The sequence below is a fragment of the Cynara cardunculus genome (genome assembly GCF_001531365.2).
Source record: "Cynara cardunculus var. scolymus isolate 2C chromosome LG 6, CcrdV1, whole genome shotgun sequence".
In the NCBI taxonomy this organism is placed as follows: Eukaryota; Viridiplantae; Streptophyta; class Magnoliopsida; order Asterales; family Asteraceae; genus Cynara; species Cynara cardunculus.
The window spans coordinates 18,888,455-18,902,651 of NC_037533.1; the positions used below are offsets into that span (position 1 = coordinate 18,888,455).

At 32.5% G+C, this 14,197-nt stretch overlaps 1 protein-coding gene across 1 annotated transcript; it reads left to right on the plus strand.

Annotated features, from left to right (window-relative positions):
- Positions 1-7,657: 7,657 nt before the first annotated feature.
- LOC112514246 (DELLA protein RGL1-like) lies at positions 7,658-9,351 on the plus strand. The gene is made up of 2 exons (XM_025120579.1): positions 7,658-7,663; positions 7,717-9,351. The coding sequence occupies exons 1-2, from the start codon at positions 7,658-7,660 to the stop codon at positions 9,349-9,351; spliced, it is 1,641 nt and encodes a 546-aa protein (XP_024976347.1).
- Positions 9,352-14,197: the final 4,846 nt, after the last annotated feature.

Genomic DNA, 14,197 nt, shown 5'->3' on the forward strand with positions numbered 1-14,197 from the left:
AAATTTATATTTTATTTAAAAATAAAAATATTATTATTTTTTCAAAATCATATAAATCGTATTACACCAACAAAAGTAAAAAATAAAAAAAATATTAAAATCAAGATATATATCGTTGTATTGTACGAGTATCATTCTAATCTGCTCAAATAAACTCACATTATGAAACTAAAAAAACGGACGCATTATTCATTAAAAGCATTATGTTATTTGAAACCCAATAAAATATTTAGGAAAATAAATACGAAAAATGAAAAAAGGAACATGCACTCATGTGCAAATCAACGGCTACCAATTAATTGCTAATAAATTATTACTTTGACATTTTATAAGATCTAAAAAATCTATCTACCAACATAACATAAAGTATAATATCAGTATAAAATTTGTGAGATCCATAAAAAATTTTACTTTAAGATTTTATTTTATATTTTTTTTTTCATCTAAGTATAATATATAATTTACTGATAACATGTGTTTGTTTCATATGTATTCGATTTATAATGTAAAACTTTTTTACGTGTATTTTTTTTGTTTCACAAACACGCAAAAAAGTTTTATGTTGTGAACCGAGTACATATGAATCAAACACATTGTGTAACAAATATATGTTAATGACTACATTAAGTTATAGCTATAGTTGGAAAAAATCATATGTAATAGCATATGATGCACTGATTTTCAGAGATATCACGAATTAGATTCTCAATATAATGTCACACACACATATAATATATGTACATATATATATATATATATATGTGTGTGTGTGTATAACATTTTCCGTAAGAGTATAACATATATATTTATTATGAATATTCAGATTGTAGATCTAATCTACGGGTTGAGAATTGGTCTTACGGGTCTCACGAAAAACCTTTGATCTTACATGATCCCAAGTCTATATATATATAGGAGTGGGTTCAAATAAAAACCACTTAATTTGTAAAAACCTTGAAAACCTCATTCAACCAATCATAATTTTTTATTTTGTTCATTTTTTTGTAATTATGAGAGGTTGATTAACCATTTTTGTTGTGGAGGGTGTTAATCATGGATATTATCATTTTCATTATTTTAATTTTAGATAAATACATGAAACAGTTTCATTAAAATTTCATTAAGTAGTATATGAAACAATTTCATAACCACATATGAAACAACTTCATCAAAAAAAATATTATATGAAACAATTTCACAAGATTAACAATTTCATGAAAAAATTTCATAAGATTAACGACGGATGAGAGTAGTTTTTACGGTTTTTACAAATTGGAGTGGTTTTCATTTGATCGTTCCCCTCTCTCTCTCTCTCTCTCTCTCTCTCTCTCTATATATATATATATATATATATATATATATATACACACACGATTCAACATATAAAGCAAGGGTTTGGTGTCATTGCCTATATAAGAAAGTGTATAGTATGGTTGTTCCCCATGCATACAAAATCCTCCAAACACCTTCATCATCCCCACTTGCTTTCCAAGAAATTGATCAAAGAAGAAGATGGTTTCAAAGGTCAAGAATGAACAAAGTCAACAACACAAAAGTCAAAATCACCGCCACCGTCATCAACCTCGATCGGTAACTCAATATAACAAAGCAAACACAACCAAGTTCAAACGAAGCATGTCACACCTCCAAGATGACGGTGTTTCCTCTGCCATTCTCTTGTTAGCGTGCATCGCTTTCCGCCCCTTGATCCAACCACGTGGCAGTTCATATTAATTTCATCATAAATTTTATTATGAGGTTGTTTGTTTACCTTCTAATAGTTTCATTAAGAGATAACATCTCAACCGTTAAGAGAAGAATTTTGTTTGGCAAAAAAATATATGGTTCTAAAACCCTCTGAATGATTTTGTATTATTGGCCTCCCTTAACCATTCAACGCCCTAATTTTATTGTAAACAATTATCAAATAATTATATTTCATTTTGGACTATATCATAAGAGTTTCTTAATTATTCTGCACCAAACCATTCAATAACTGTCAAATAGCTCCTATGTATCATAGAATTTCACAAGATTTGCCAAACATTAGGAATTTCAAACCAAACCCTTTGAAATTTTGTTTAACGTTTAATAAATGTTAGACTTGAATACTGTTTATCCGTTAAATATTTTCGATTACTGGTTTTGAATAGTCTTTTATCATGGTTTTAATTTTAAAAACTTATTTAGATCAATATACGACGTTAAAATTTTGCATGACATAAATACGATTATATAATAAATCAATTAAATTTTGTTATAAAAATAACGTATTTAATTTCTAAAAAAATGCAAAACCTAAAACCAATTATACAAGAACATGTGCACGTGACTGATGCAGTGAAACACGTGCCGTTGTTTATTTTGAAAATTTTATTATTTAATAGTTCAATGTCTCCTTTAGAACCTTATCATGGTTTTAATTTGTACAAATCCTATAAATTTATAAACCCTAAAAATACAATATTTATATAATATTGTTTTTATATTAAAATATTAAAAACAATTTTGGATGTGGGAAAAAACAGTTATAAATGTTTCACATATGAAATAAAATTGTATTTTTCACATCTATTATTTCTTAACAACACATGAAAACTGGTTTGTAAGTTTGTACAAAATATTGGCTTGTAAAATAAGGGGGGCTCTACTTACATATACATACTTATCTTAAATTGTTCGTAATACCTGACAATATTCGAATCGAATTTTTGAGGCCGTCAAACATGAAAAACAGTCTAAAATTTCTGGCATATGAAGATCTGGTTAAGTAACCGAATGGAATTTTATGGACTTGAAAAAATTTAAGATTTGAATTCTAAGGCTACAAGCGAGTCAAAATGTTTATTGAATATTTCAAGCTTGATTTAGTCAAATTCTAGTACCTAGGATTGAATGTACACGATGACACCATATGGGCTGGTCATACACGTGTTACAATGGTAATTACTGGGAAGTAAGGCTGTAAGGCGGTGCGAATCCAGAAAGATTGCCTCAGTTCGGATTGTTCTCTGCAACTCGGGAACATAAAGTTGTAATCGCTAGTAATCGCGGATCAGCATGTCGCGGTGAATATGTACCTGGGCCCTGTAGACATCGCCCGTCACACCCTGGGAATAGGTTTTGCCCAAAACATCTTTAAATCAATTACCAGTTTAGGAAATTCACCTTTTTATGCCAAATAGTATATACTTTAATTGTCGTATATTTTCTCACTACATGTTTGCCTATTTTTGCTAAGGGTGACATGAACATGCTTTTTATGCAAAATAATATATATTTTTATCAGATTTTAGTATGGTTAAATGTTCGCAGAATAGCATATACAGATCTAGAGTCTTTCAACATAATCCTGGTGGCCGACAACCTTTATGTGTTGTACGCGACTTCGAAAGCAGGTCTGGAGGTCTTGGAGACAAAGGCGCATAAGAGAAAAACACTGGCGAGCTTGAAGGTCGTGCACGGCATGCGCCACGAATATAGAACTTGTGTAGATGGTCGCATAGTCCGCTCAACATATGTGATTAATGTCAGTTATTCTCGAAACAATGCTATTGTTGGACGTTACCTATTACGAGATTTGTCCGAACCGGTTTCAAACTTGTAGTGAAAATTTGGTATGTATTTTTGGGTCAAACTTGTTTTCTTAATACTCTGTTCGTCTAAAAATAAGTGTTTATATTTTTTCTATTTTGTCCCAAAATAAGTGTCTACTTTTCAAAAAAAATATCCTTAATTACATTAAAAGTAATGTCGTTTACTTAATTAAAAAAACTGTAATAATTACACATTTCTAAAACCATGTATCTTTTTATTGTAGACATTTATTTTAGGATAAAAGGATAACGGTTTCAACAGGAATTTCCCTAATATTCAAAGTTGAGCGAATATTAGCTTGTTGGACCATCAATTCAAATTCAACCCAAAATCATTGAGTCAAACTCGACTTCAATATCAGCTCAGACTCAGCTCGAACGATTTTGTCTAAATACAAAACATGTTCTGGTTTTGATTCCAAATCCTCCTGCTAACCTAAGGGGTTGTTTGTTTACCTCTTAATAGTTCTATTAAGAGGTAACATCTGAATCGTTAAGAGGTGAATCTTGTTTGACAAAAAAAGTCCGTTTTTTAATGGTTCTAAAACCCTCTAAATGATTTTGTATCTTGTGTCTTCCTTAACCATTCATCTCCTTAGTTTAATTGTAAACAACTACCAAATAATTATATTTCATTTTGCACTTATTATGAGAGTCTCTTAAGCATTCTGAACACTTAATCATTTTGCATTAAAACATTTAACAACTGTCAAACAGCCCTAACCTAAGGGGTTGCTTGTTTACCTCTTAATAGTTCCATTAAGAAACAACCTCTGAATCGTTAAGAGGTGAATCTTGTTCGGCAAAAAATTAAAGTCTGTCTGTTAATGGTTCTATAACATTCTGAATGATTTTGTATCATGAGTCTCCCTTAACCATTCAGCACCCTAATTTCAATGTAAATAATTACCAAACAATTATATTTCATTTTGCACTGTATTATGAGAGCCTCTTAATCATTCTGCACAAAATCATTCAGCAACTGTCAAACAACCTCTTAGTCGTTAAGTGAGCCAAAAAATGCCTCCCTACATTGATTTTTTTTGCGATAGATTCCATACAGGACCAGTTAAAGTTACAGATCAACTTTCGGTCCAAATATCAGCTCGACTCGTTTACAACTCTGATAAATAATTATATTAAATCCCATAAATAAATATAAATATTTACAATTTTATAATAATAATAAAATAATAATAATAATAATGATAGTGGGGAGACGGTGTAAGGAGGGGAAATAGAAGTCAGCCAATGAATGCGGTTCTCCTTGTTGCCACAACTATGCAACACTTTGTTTATATGCGATTTGTTTATATTTCGGGTTCCCGTTTGTTTCGGCGGCCATTAAACACCAACTAATTCAATTCGGATCTTTAATTATTTTTTTAAATTATTATTATTTATTTTTGCTTCGATTGGTCGATTTTTTACGTTACGTAGTGCGAAAAGCTATAAATTTTTCAAACACGTAACATATACCTCGGTTTTGTAACGAGGTGTTCTGCCTTGACGAAGGATACTTGCACACAAGGTCGTTTTGGTATGACGTAAAGAGAACGCTATGACACGCAACTATACTTTGTAACAATGGCGACTCTATATATATTACTATATATATATATATAGAGAGAGAGAGAGAGAGAGAAAAGAAAGACGTATAAGTGGTTTGATTTATAAACCTAACGATTTTAGTATAGACCATACAAGTCAATCTCGATCGTTCATCTAATCTAATAAATATATAGTTCAATGAATATCTCGGTTGTTTTATGATATAATGTGTTGATCATAATAAATGAACTTTGATGATTTTCCATAAATATCTAGATCATAATAAATAAACACTTAATATTTTTGTAAATTTTTTAATTAATTGGTTTGCATGGTTTGTATTAATGACATGGTTTGTAAATGAAACCATGTCTTCACACACACACACATACATATATATAGGGGTCTAATCAGATGAGAATTGTTTTGTTTGTGGTAACCGTAAGATACAATCTCAACCACAAATCAAAGGTTAAACTAGAAAATTAATATTTTTGGTAGTTTTAATTAAAAGTGTTAATTAAGGGAATTTTAAGGATTTTATAAATATTCTCTCTCGTCTTTCCTCTTTCTTCTCTTCATCGGCGAACCTTATTTCGATGAACCTTATGTGAACACAAGATACATATTGTGATATCTATAAACGATATTCACTTTGATACCCATATATACATACAAGATGTACAATGTGATACCCTTTGTAAATAAATGAAAATAACGAAAATGCACACTATGATATATTTCATAAAACAAAGAAAATACATTGTGATACACGTGAAACATTGTGAACATTATCACTATAATACACTTTAATTCACAAACGTCTTTAAAATACGATGTAATTAGGTAACTAATTTTAATTAAATATTTTCTTCTAAGAAATTTAATTAAATATTTTTATTAGTTGTCAAAATAGAATTAATATATTATTCTGGTAAACGCTTACTGCGGTAAGAGTCGTCGCCCTCACTTACCGGGTAAGATTCATGGTCCTTGTCTCGCTCTTACCGGATAAGCTTTTTGGTCTTTATCATATTTCTCCGGTGAAGTAACATAACTTGGTAAGCACTTACCCGGGTAAGTGTTTGGTAAACAGCCCCTAATGGGCCGTTTACTAAATGCTTATTCAGATAAACGCTTATCAAATCATGTTACCTTACTGAATGAATATGATAAAGATCAAGAATCTTACTCAGTAAGAGCAAGACAAAGACCAAGAGTCTTATCCAGTAAGTGAAGACAACGACTCTTACCACGGTAAGCGTTTACTGCGTAAATTATTGCATACAACACCGTTTTGGTGGACTAAACTCTTACCCGATAAATAAATAGTAGTGTTAAATTTTACCGATAAACATTTACCGAATAAATGTTTGGTAAACGAACCCAAATTCTTATTTTATTTGCAAATCCCTTTTATAATAAAGAACATTATTTTAATTTGGTGATGCTATTTATTATCTAAGGCCGGATGTGTTTTATTTTGGCAATCTCCTACATTAAAATAAAAAAATGGCGCCATAATTCCAACCCGTGACTTTCCTTTATTGGTAACCTTAAAATTGACAAATAAAAAATTTAAAAAACACAGCTTTTTCATAATTAAAAAAAAAATGGTTAATTTAATATTATCGGGATACATTCGAGAGACCTCCGAATTCTTCATTTGTTTTTATTAGGGTGTTTATTTTAGGTATATAATATTTATAGACGATAAAAAAAACAAATAAATTCACACATCTTCTTTACTTTTAATGAGGTTTGAATCCTAAGAGGTTAAAAACTCACATACTGTTAGATTAAAGTTTTTTTATTTTTATTAGGGTGTTTGATGATAGTAGAAAACATCTCTTCATTCTATAATATATTATAAAACATTTAACAAAAACCTTTAAAAACCATTTTTTATGCATGAATTACTGTGTATTAATGCATATTATCTCAAATTTAAGATTATAAGTAAATTTTGTATAGTATAATTTATTAAAGTTCTATTTTTAAATTCGTATAACTAACTGTGGATAAACATAATCAAATATAGGATAAACATCTCATTGTAAATATAAAAAATCTAAAATATAATTAGCATAATCTTTGAGTTCTAACAGAATCATTATTTTTATTAAAAAATTATTGTTAAGCTACAAAAAAATTATTTCACTATTTGACCTAAATTAAATAACAATAAAAAATTAAATTAAAGAAATTGTAAAAAAAACAAAAACTTTTAAATAGTTAATTTGATATTAATATCGATATGTTTTTTCAAAATTTTATAATGTATTTAAATTTATTTTTATTCAAAAGTAAAACCATTATCTTTCTCAAAACCACATAAATCGTATTATATCAATAAAGACAAAAAAATAAAACGAAACATTACAACAAAGATGTATCTCGCTGCACTGCACGGATACCCTTTTAGTTTTCAATAATATCCGAATTTTAATTCATTTTCAAACAATATTTAGCATTTAAAATTTAATAAATTTTCGTTAAATTCAAGAAAAATGACGGTCTATTTAATCCCATCTCGTATGGTTTATGGTTTTTTCAGAGCCATTAACAGATTTCAATGGCTCCGGTAGGGTTCTTGGGAAACCGACTGTATAATGAACAGATCTTCGATCGTCTTAAAATGGGCGTCCATGGCGTCGATCCAAGATTCCGATTGGGTGGCACCAAAAGAAAAGTAGAAGCGTTTTCCGATCTGGGTACCACTGAACTGCCTGTTAATGATGAAGATTACGATGGTGACGGTGGTCGGAATCTTTCTATCTCCTCCTTCCACCACCGTCGTTACTTGCCGGTTTTGGACAATCCGGTGACCGGTTGGCAGCTTCCAGGATCGTCGAATGGCAAGATGAAAAGATCAAAAAGCATGCCGGAATCTAGTTTCAGTGATAACAGTTTTGCCGGTATCCATCGGAGTAGCAGTACTAATAGCTTTCCGAAGCTCCGGTTTCGGGACCATATCTGGACGTATACGAAACCGTACCTTGAAGCTGAGGCCATCAAGGACGCGATTTCGGAGTACGGGAATGTTGGGGATGATGGGAATAAGGACGAAATGCATCTCGTCCAGCTACTGGTCTCATGCGCCGAGGCTGTCGCTTGCCGTGACAAAACGCACGCTTCCAATTTGTTGGCCGAGCTTCGGGCCGACGCACTGGTTTTCGGCTCGTCGTTCCAACGGGTTGCATCGTGTTTCATGCAGGGGCTCACAGACCGGCTGGCAATGGTGCAGCCGCTCGGTGCAGTCGGGCTTGTAGCCCCTGCACGAAATGTAAACCCGGTTGCGTTTGAAAGAAAGGATGAGGCGTTCCGACTCGTTTACGAGACGTGCCCGCATATCCGATTCGGTCACTACGTTGCCAACTTAACGATATTGGAAGCCTTTGAGGGAGAGAGTTATGTTCATGTCGTGGACTTGGGAATGACACTGGGTCTACGACATGGACAACAGTGGCGTGCGTTAATCCAGAGTTTGGCTGGTCGTGCCAACCAGACTCGGACTCCACACCGCCTCAGAATCACTGCAGTCGGGCCCTGTGTTGGCCAGTTCGTTACCATCGGTAACGAACTAGAAACCTACGCCGGAGAACACAACATAAACCTGGAGTTTTCAGCTATCGAAAGTAGTTTGGAAACCCTAAAACGAGAAGACATTAAAACCTACAAAAACGAAGTTTTGGTAATAAACAGCATTCTCCAACTTCACTGTGTCGTAAAAGAGAGCCGGGGTGCGTTAAACTCGGTTCTACAAATCGTCCATGGGCTCAGCCCGAAAGCCGTGGTTCTTGTCGAACAAGATTCGAATCACAACGGGCCTTTCTTCCTCGGACGGTTTATGGAATCGCTGCATTACTACTCCGCCATTTTCGATGCACTCGATGCAATGCTTCCAAAATACGACACTAAACGTGCGAAAATCGAACAGTTTTACTTTGCAGAAGAGATCAAGAACATCGTGAGCTGCGAAGGGCCGAATCGAGTCGAGAGGCACGAGCGGGTTGATCAGTGGCGGAGGCGGATGAGCCGGGCGGGGTTCCAGGCGGCACCGATCAAACTGGCGGTTCAGGCGAAACATTGGCTCGAAAAACTCGAGATTTGCGATGGATATACGATTGCAGAAGAGAAAGGTTGCTTGGTTCTTGGCTGGAAATCGAGACCGATTGTTGCTGTATCTTGCTGGAAATGTTAAGTGATGGATCCATCTTCTTCCTTATCTGGATTTGGTGATTTCCGCCATTGATGACCATTAGAGCTACTTTCTGTGTGAACTTCAATAAAGAACTCATCAGCGATGGAGATGAAGCATCCATGATCAATGGTGGGAGAATTTGATTATGGGGGTGAGAGAAATAAAAATTTGATATTTAAAATAAATAAATAAAAAAAAGAAAAAAAAGGATGAAGAATGTCTCAAGAAGGTATGATGATGACAAGAGGAAATAAACTGGTAATTGGTGATTAAAAATCGATTAATTCGGGTTATCTATATCTATACTACTTTATAAAGCAAATTTACCCAATGTCTTAAAAACATCTTAACATGCATAAGGTACTACCCTTTAATGCAGAAAGTCTTAAAAATGTACAACTTTTCTATGCATTTAGTACTACCCTATGAAGCACTAAAGGTCCGGCTGGCTCTATCGCTTCCAAGTTCCAAACGACGCTCCTCTTTCCAACGCAACTCTGCCCAACGTCCAGCTCTCTCTATCGCGCTCTCTCCACGCTCCACGATTACAGAGATGACGATTCAGTCCCCAAGGCAACGATTCAGGCAAATGCGAGTGTTTATAAATGATCGCTCCACGCGATTCTCAAGCACGATTAAGGCGATTCTGTGGAGGTTTTCAAGCGATTCTGTGGAGGTTCTCAAAGGTGAGTTAAGTTAGGGTTTATTGCATCATCTGATTGAGTTAAGTTAATGTTTATTTGTAACTTCATTTTGAGTTAAGTTAGGGTTTATTGCGTCATCTGATTGAGTTAAGTTAGGGTTTATTTTGTTACTTGATTTAGTTTGTGTCTCTAATTTGCGATTTTGTGGAGATGAGTTACAGTTTTATTGACCTCAACCATCCAAAAAGTGACTATTGTATCCTTATAGAGTTTCTGTACTCCAGTTGATGGGTTTTCGTTAAAATTCCTACTTATTTTTCTTTAAATTTGTCATTTTATATGCTATGTGAGGATTCTTGCTGATTCAATTGATGGGTGTTTGAGAAAACTGGAAACAATTCCTACATTGGAATCTTTATATGGCTTTACTTAGTTTCATTTATTCGTTTCTAAATAGATCAGCATGTGACTTGGTGTTCTGTTTGAATGATTGGTTGAAGCTTTTTAGTTTTTTAGCTTTTCAAAGGTGAGTTACAGTTTTAGTGACTACTGTATCCTTATAGAGTTTCTGTACTTCACATGCATTTAAACCGTAGTTGCTCTTTGAACTGATTCTTTCTAATTCAGTTGATGGGTTTTTGTTAAAATTCCTACTTATTTTTCTTTAAATTCGTCATTTTATACTGTTGTGCAGGTTTGCCACCAAGATACATGAGAGACTCTGTTCTAGCAATTACCCCACTGTTTCTGTATAACTATACCACTCAGTGCATTGTATTCTTGAGGTGTGTTTTCTTTTTCTTATAGTTTATGCACTTCACATGCATTTAAAGGAGTTAGGCTTATTATAATTGGTGTTTGTCTTTATCTACAAGATGATATTTTCTTTTTATTTCTGTAATTGATATTGTTGGCAATGGTTTATGTGGTTTTCCATGATTAAGAAACTGTCCTTTTCATGGATAAACAATTAATCTATGAGGTTCATTTGGTGCACACCTGATAAGATAAATAATAATCCAAGTAGACTCATTGCATTGAAATCACGATCTGTCTTTAGCACATGGACGAACCTATAAATTTTTTCAAGTGATGACACCATTTGACTATAGGGAAAAATTTTCAAACGGTGACATCGTTAATTTGACTATAAGAAACAAATATATATAATATTTTCCAATTGGTGGTACAATTTGACTAAGAAAATGACACTAACACTATTTGAACATGGGTCTGGGGTTTGATAAAAGCCTTGCACACCAAATAAAACTTCTTGTCATTGTAGTTTCAAAATAAATTCGGTGGTACACAACAAATTAATACGATTGCACCTTTCAAACATAATTTTTTTTACCAATTGATGGAGGAATAATACGGTGGCACGTGTCACCTTATGCACCACTATAGGTGTGTCACTGCTTTAGCAATTTGTATGTTTGGGTAATATGTATCTTAGTGGAGTATTTGTGATACGGGGTATGAAACCTATGGTACAGGTTCGAGTTTTGTCCAGTAGTCATGCAAAACTACTGGGACCTCCTCCTTTGGTGGAAGAAGTACTCCGAAATATTCAACATTTAACTTCCTACAACTATGGAAATTCTAATAGTCTTTGTTCATTTATATACTATAGATGTTTAACATAAAGATCGTATATTTTAATTGTAATGCAAACCATATATAACCACAGTAGGAAGAAGAGAATAAAAAACATGTCTTTTTGAATGAGAAATTGCTAACAATCAGTGGATTGGTACATTGCCTAATAGCCTTTATGATCTTGCCAAGCTTACTACTTTTGATGTCCATAATAATAGTCTAGAGGGTAGTGTTCACTTTGGTTCTGGTAATTGTATTCTTCTTGAGGGATATGTATTTTGCTATCAGCTGGAATTTTGATAGCTCAACCAGCTGGATTTTTGAGGCTAAGGCTATTATGGATTTTGTTAGTGTTAATACCAACCATAACAGGTACAGATTTTTTCTCCATTCCGATTATATGGGATAGTACAAGAGCTGACATGATGATAGCAATATGCAATGTACTTGATATTTGGCATACATTTAACTTTGAACCTGTTCTGATTAAATTGGTTACTAGCTCTTTATCTTTCACATAATTTAACAGAAAAGTATAGTATAGTCAAGTTCTGTAAGTCATATGTTTTAGTTAAATTATTAGTTGCAAATAGTGATTAGTACTTACTGCAGGAACATTTTTCAACCTTCAATTGATGGTGTGGACTCACTGGGTATAAGCTCCTTGGTCAGTGTTGGAACTCTTTTTCTCCTATATTCCATTCCTACTTAAACACCCGAGTGTTGCAGATCAATCTGTTTTGTGTTCTTTACTAATTTTCAAGCTTCAATTTGTTTTGTGTTCTTTACTATTTTGTGTTCTCATGTTCCCACCAGGTGTTTGACACACTTGTGTTTGGAAAGGACTATCACTTCAAAAAAGGACTTGCATCTGTCAATCTCTCTGTATAATCAAGATTGAGTGATTTTTGTTAGTTAGGGAATGGTAGAAGAGTAGGCAATGAGAGTTGATCTGGTTTGTTTTAGTATTGCTTATTATTGTGGGAGTTGGTTTTATAATTCCTCTTAAACTCAGGTGTGTCTCTACTCATTACGATGTTGAATACTCAAATATTTTATTATGTTTAAAGTTTGTGGATTAGTAGATAAAAGAGGAATTGTAGAGGGGAATCCTTAACATGGCACCCTTAACTAGTTTATTTATAAATGAGACAAATAAAAAATAGATAAAAATCCAATGAGGAATAAAAATTCTCTTGTGGTTACGGAAGTTCAAATGCAGTGACTCTGGGCTATCTGTAAAGTAGGTGATCGTCCTGCCAAATTTGATTTAAACTTTAATATTGACATAGATTGGCTAAATATAAAAATCTTGAACGTGATATTTAATATTAATTTTTTATGGCATCAATTAATTTTTTGCTATTAAATTGATTTTTTTATTGCATTAGTAAAAAACAATTTTTATCGTGGTAATTTGGATTTTTTTTCGAAAAAATCTTCAATTTGATATCTGAATTTAAAAAAAACAAAATTTGAAATGAAAAATAGATTTTTTTTTTGCATTAATTTTTGAAAAAAATGAATTTTAGTTATTTTCTATAATTATTTTGCAAGTTGGTTCCCCAAAATAGGAATCAGGTGCAAGTTGGTTATATAAAATAACGATTTTGCAAGTTGGTTCCTCAAGATAGGAATCATGTACAAGTTGGTTCCCCAAAATAGGAATCAGGTGAAAGTTGGTTCCTCAAAATAGGAATCATGTACAAGTTGGTTCCCCAAAATGATGATTTTGAAAGTTGGTTCCCCAAAATAGGAATCAGGTGAAAGTTGGTTCCTCAAAATAAGAATCAAGTGAAAGTTAGTTCCCCAAGATAGGAATCATGTGAAAATTTGTTCCATTTTAATGCAATTTTCCCTAATGAAAATGCATACTTTGATACATTTTATAAAACAAATAAAATACATTGTAATGTACGTGAAACATTCTGAACGTTATCACTATGGTACACTTTGATTCACAAAAGTCTTTAAAATACGATGTATATTAAGTAACTAACTTTAATTAATTATTTTATTTTAAAAGATTTAATTAATTAACTGTGAGATCTAATATGAACCACTCGTTTGAGATATTTAAGAATATTAAATTTTTTAGAATGAACTATTTAATTAAAATTAGTTACCTAGTATATCAATTACCTAATATATATCGTATTTTAAAGACGTTTGTGAATCACAATGTATCATAGTAATAACGTTCATAATGTTTCACGTGTATCACAATGTATTAATTTTCTTTGTTTTATGAAATGTAGGTATCACAGTAAATATCGTTTGTTTGTAGGTATCACAGTGTGTATCTTGTGTTCATATAAGGTTAATTGTAACAAGGTTCGTCGAATAAGATTCACCGAAGATAGGAAATAGGAGAGATGAGAGAAGATATTTATAAAATCCCTAGAATACCCTTAATTAATATTTTAAGTTAAAATTGCCAAGCCAAAATTATTAATTTCTTAAAGTAACCATTGATTTGTGGTTGAGATTGAATTTCACAGTTACCACAAACAAAACAGTTATCATTTAATTAAATATATATATATGTATATATATGTGTGTGTGTGTATATATATATATATATATATATATATATATATATA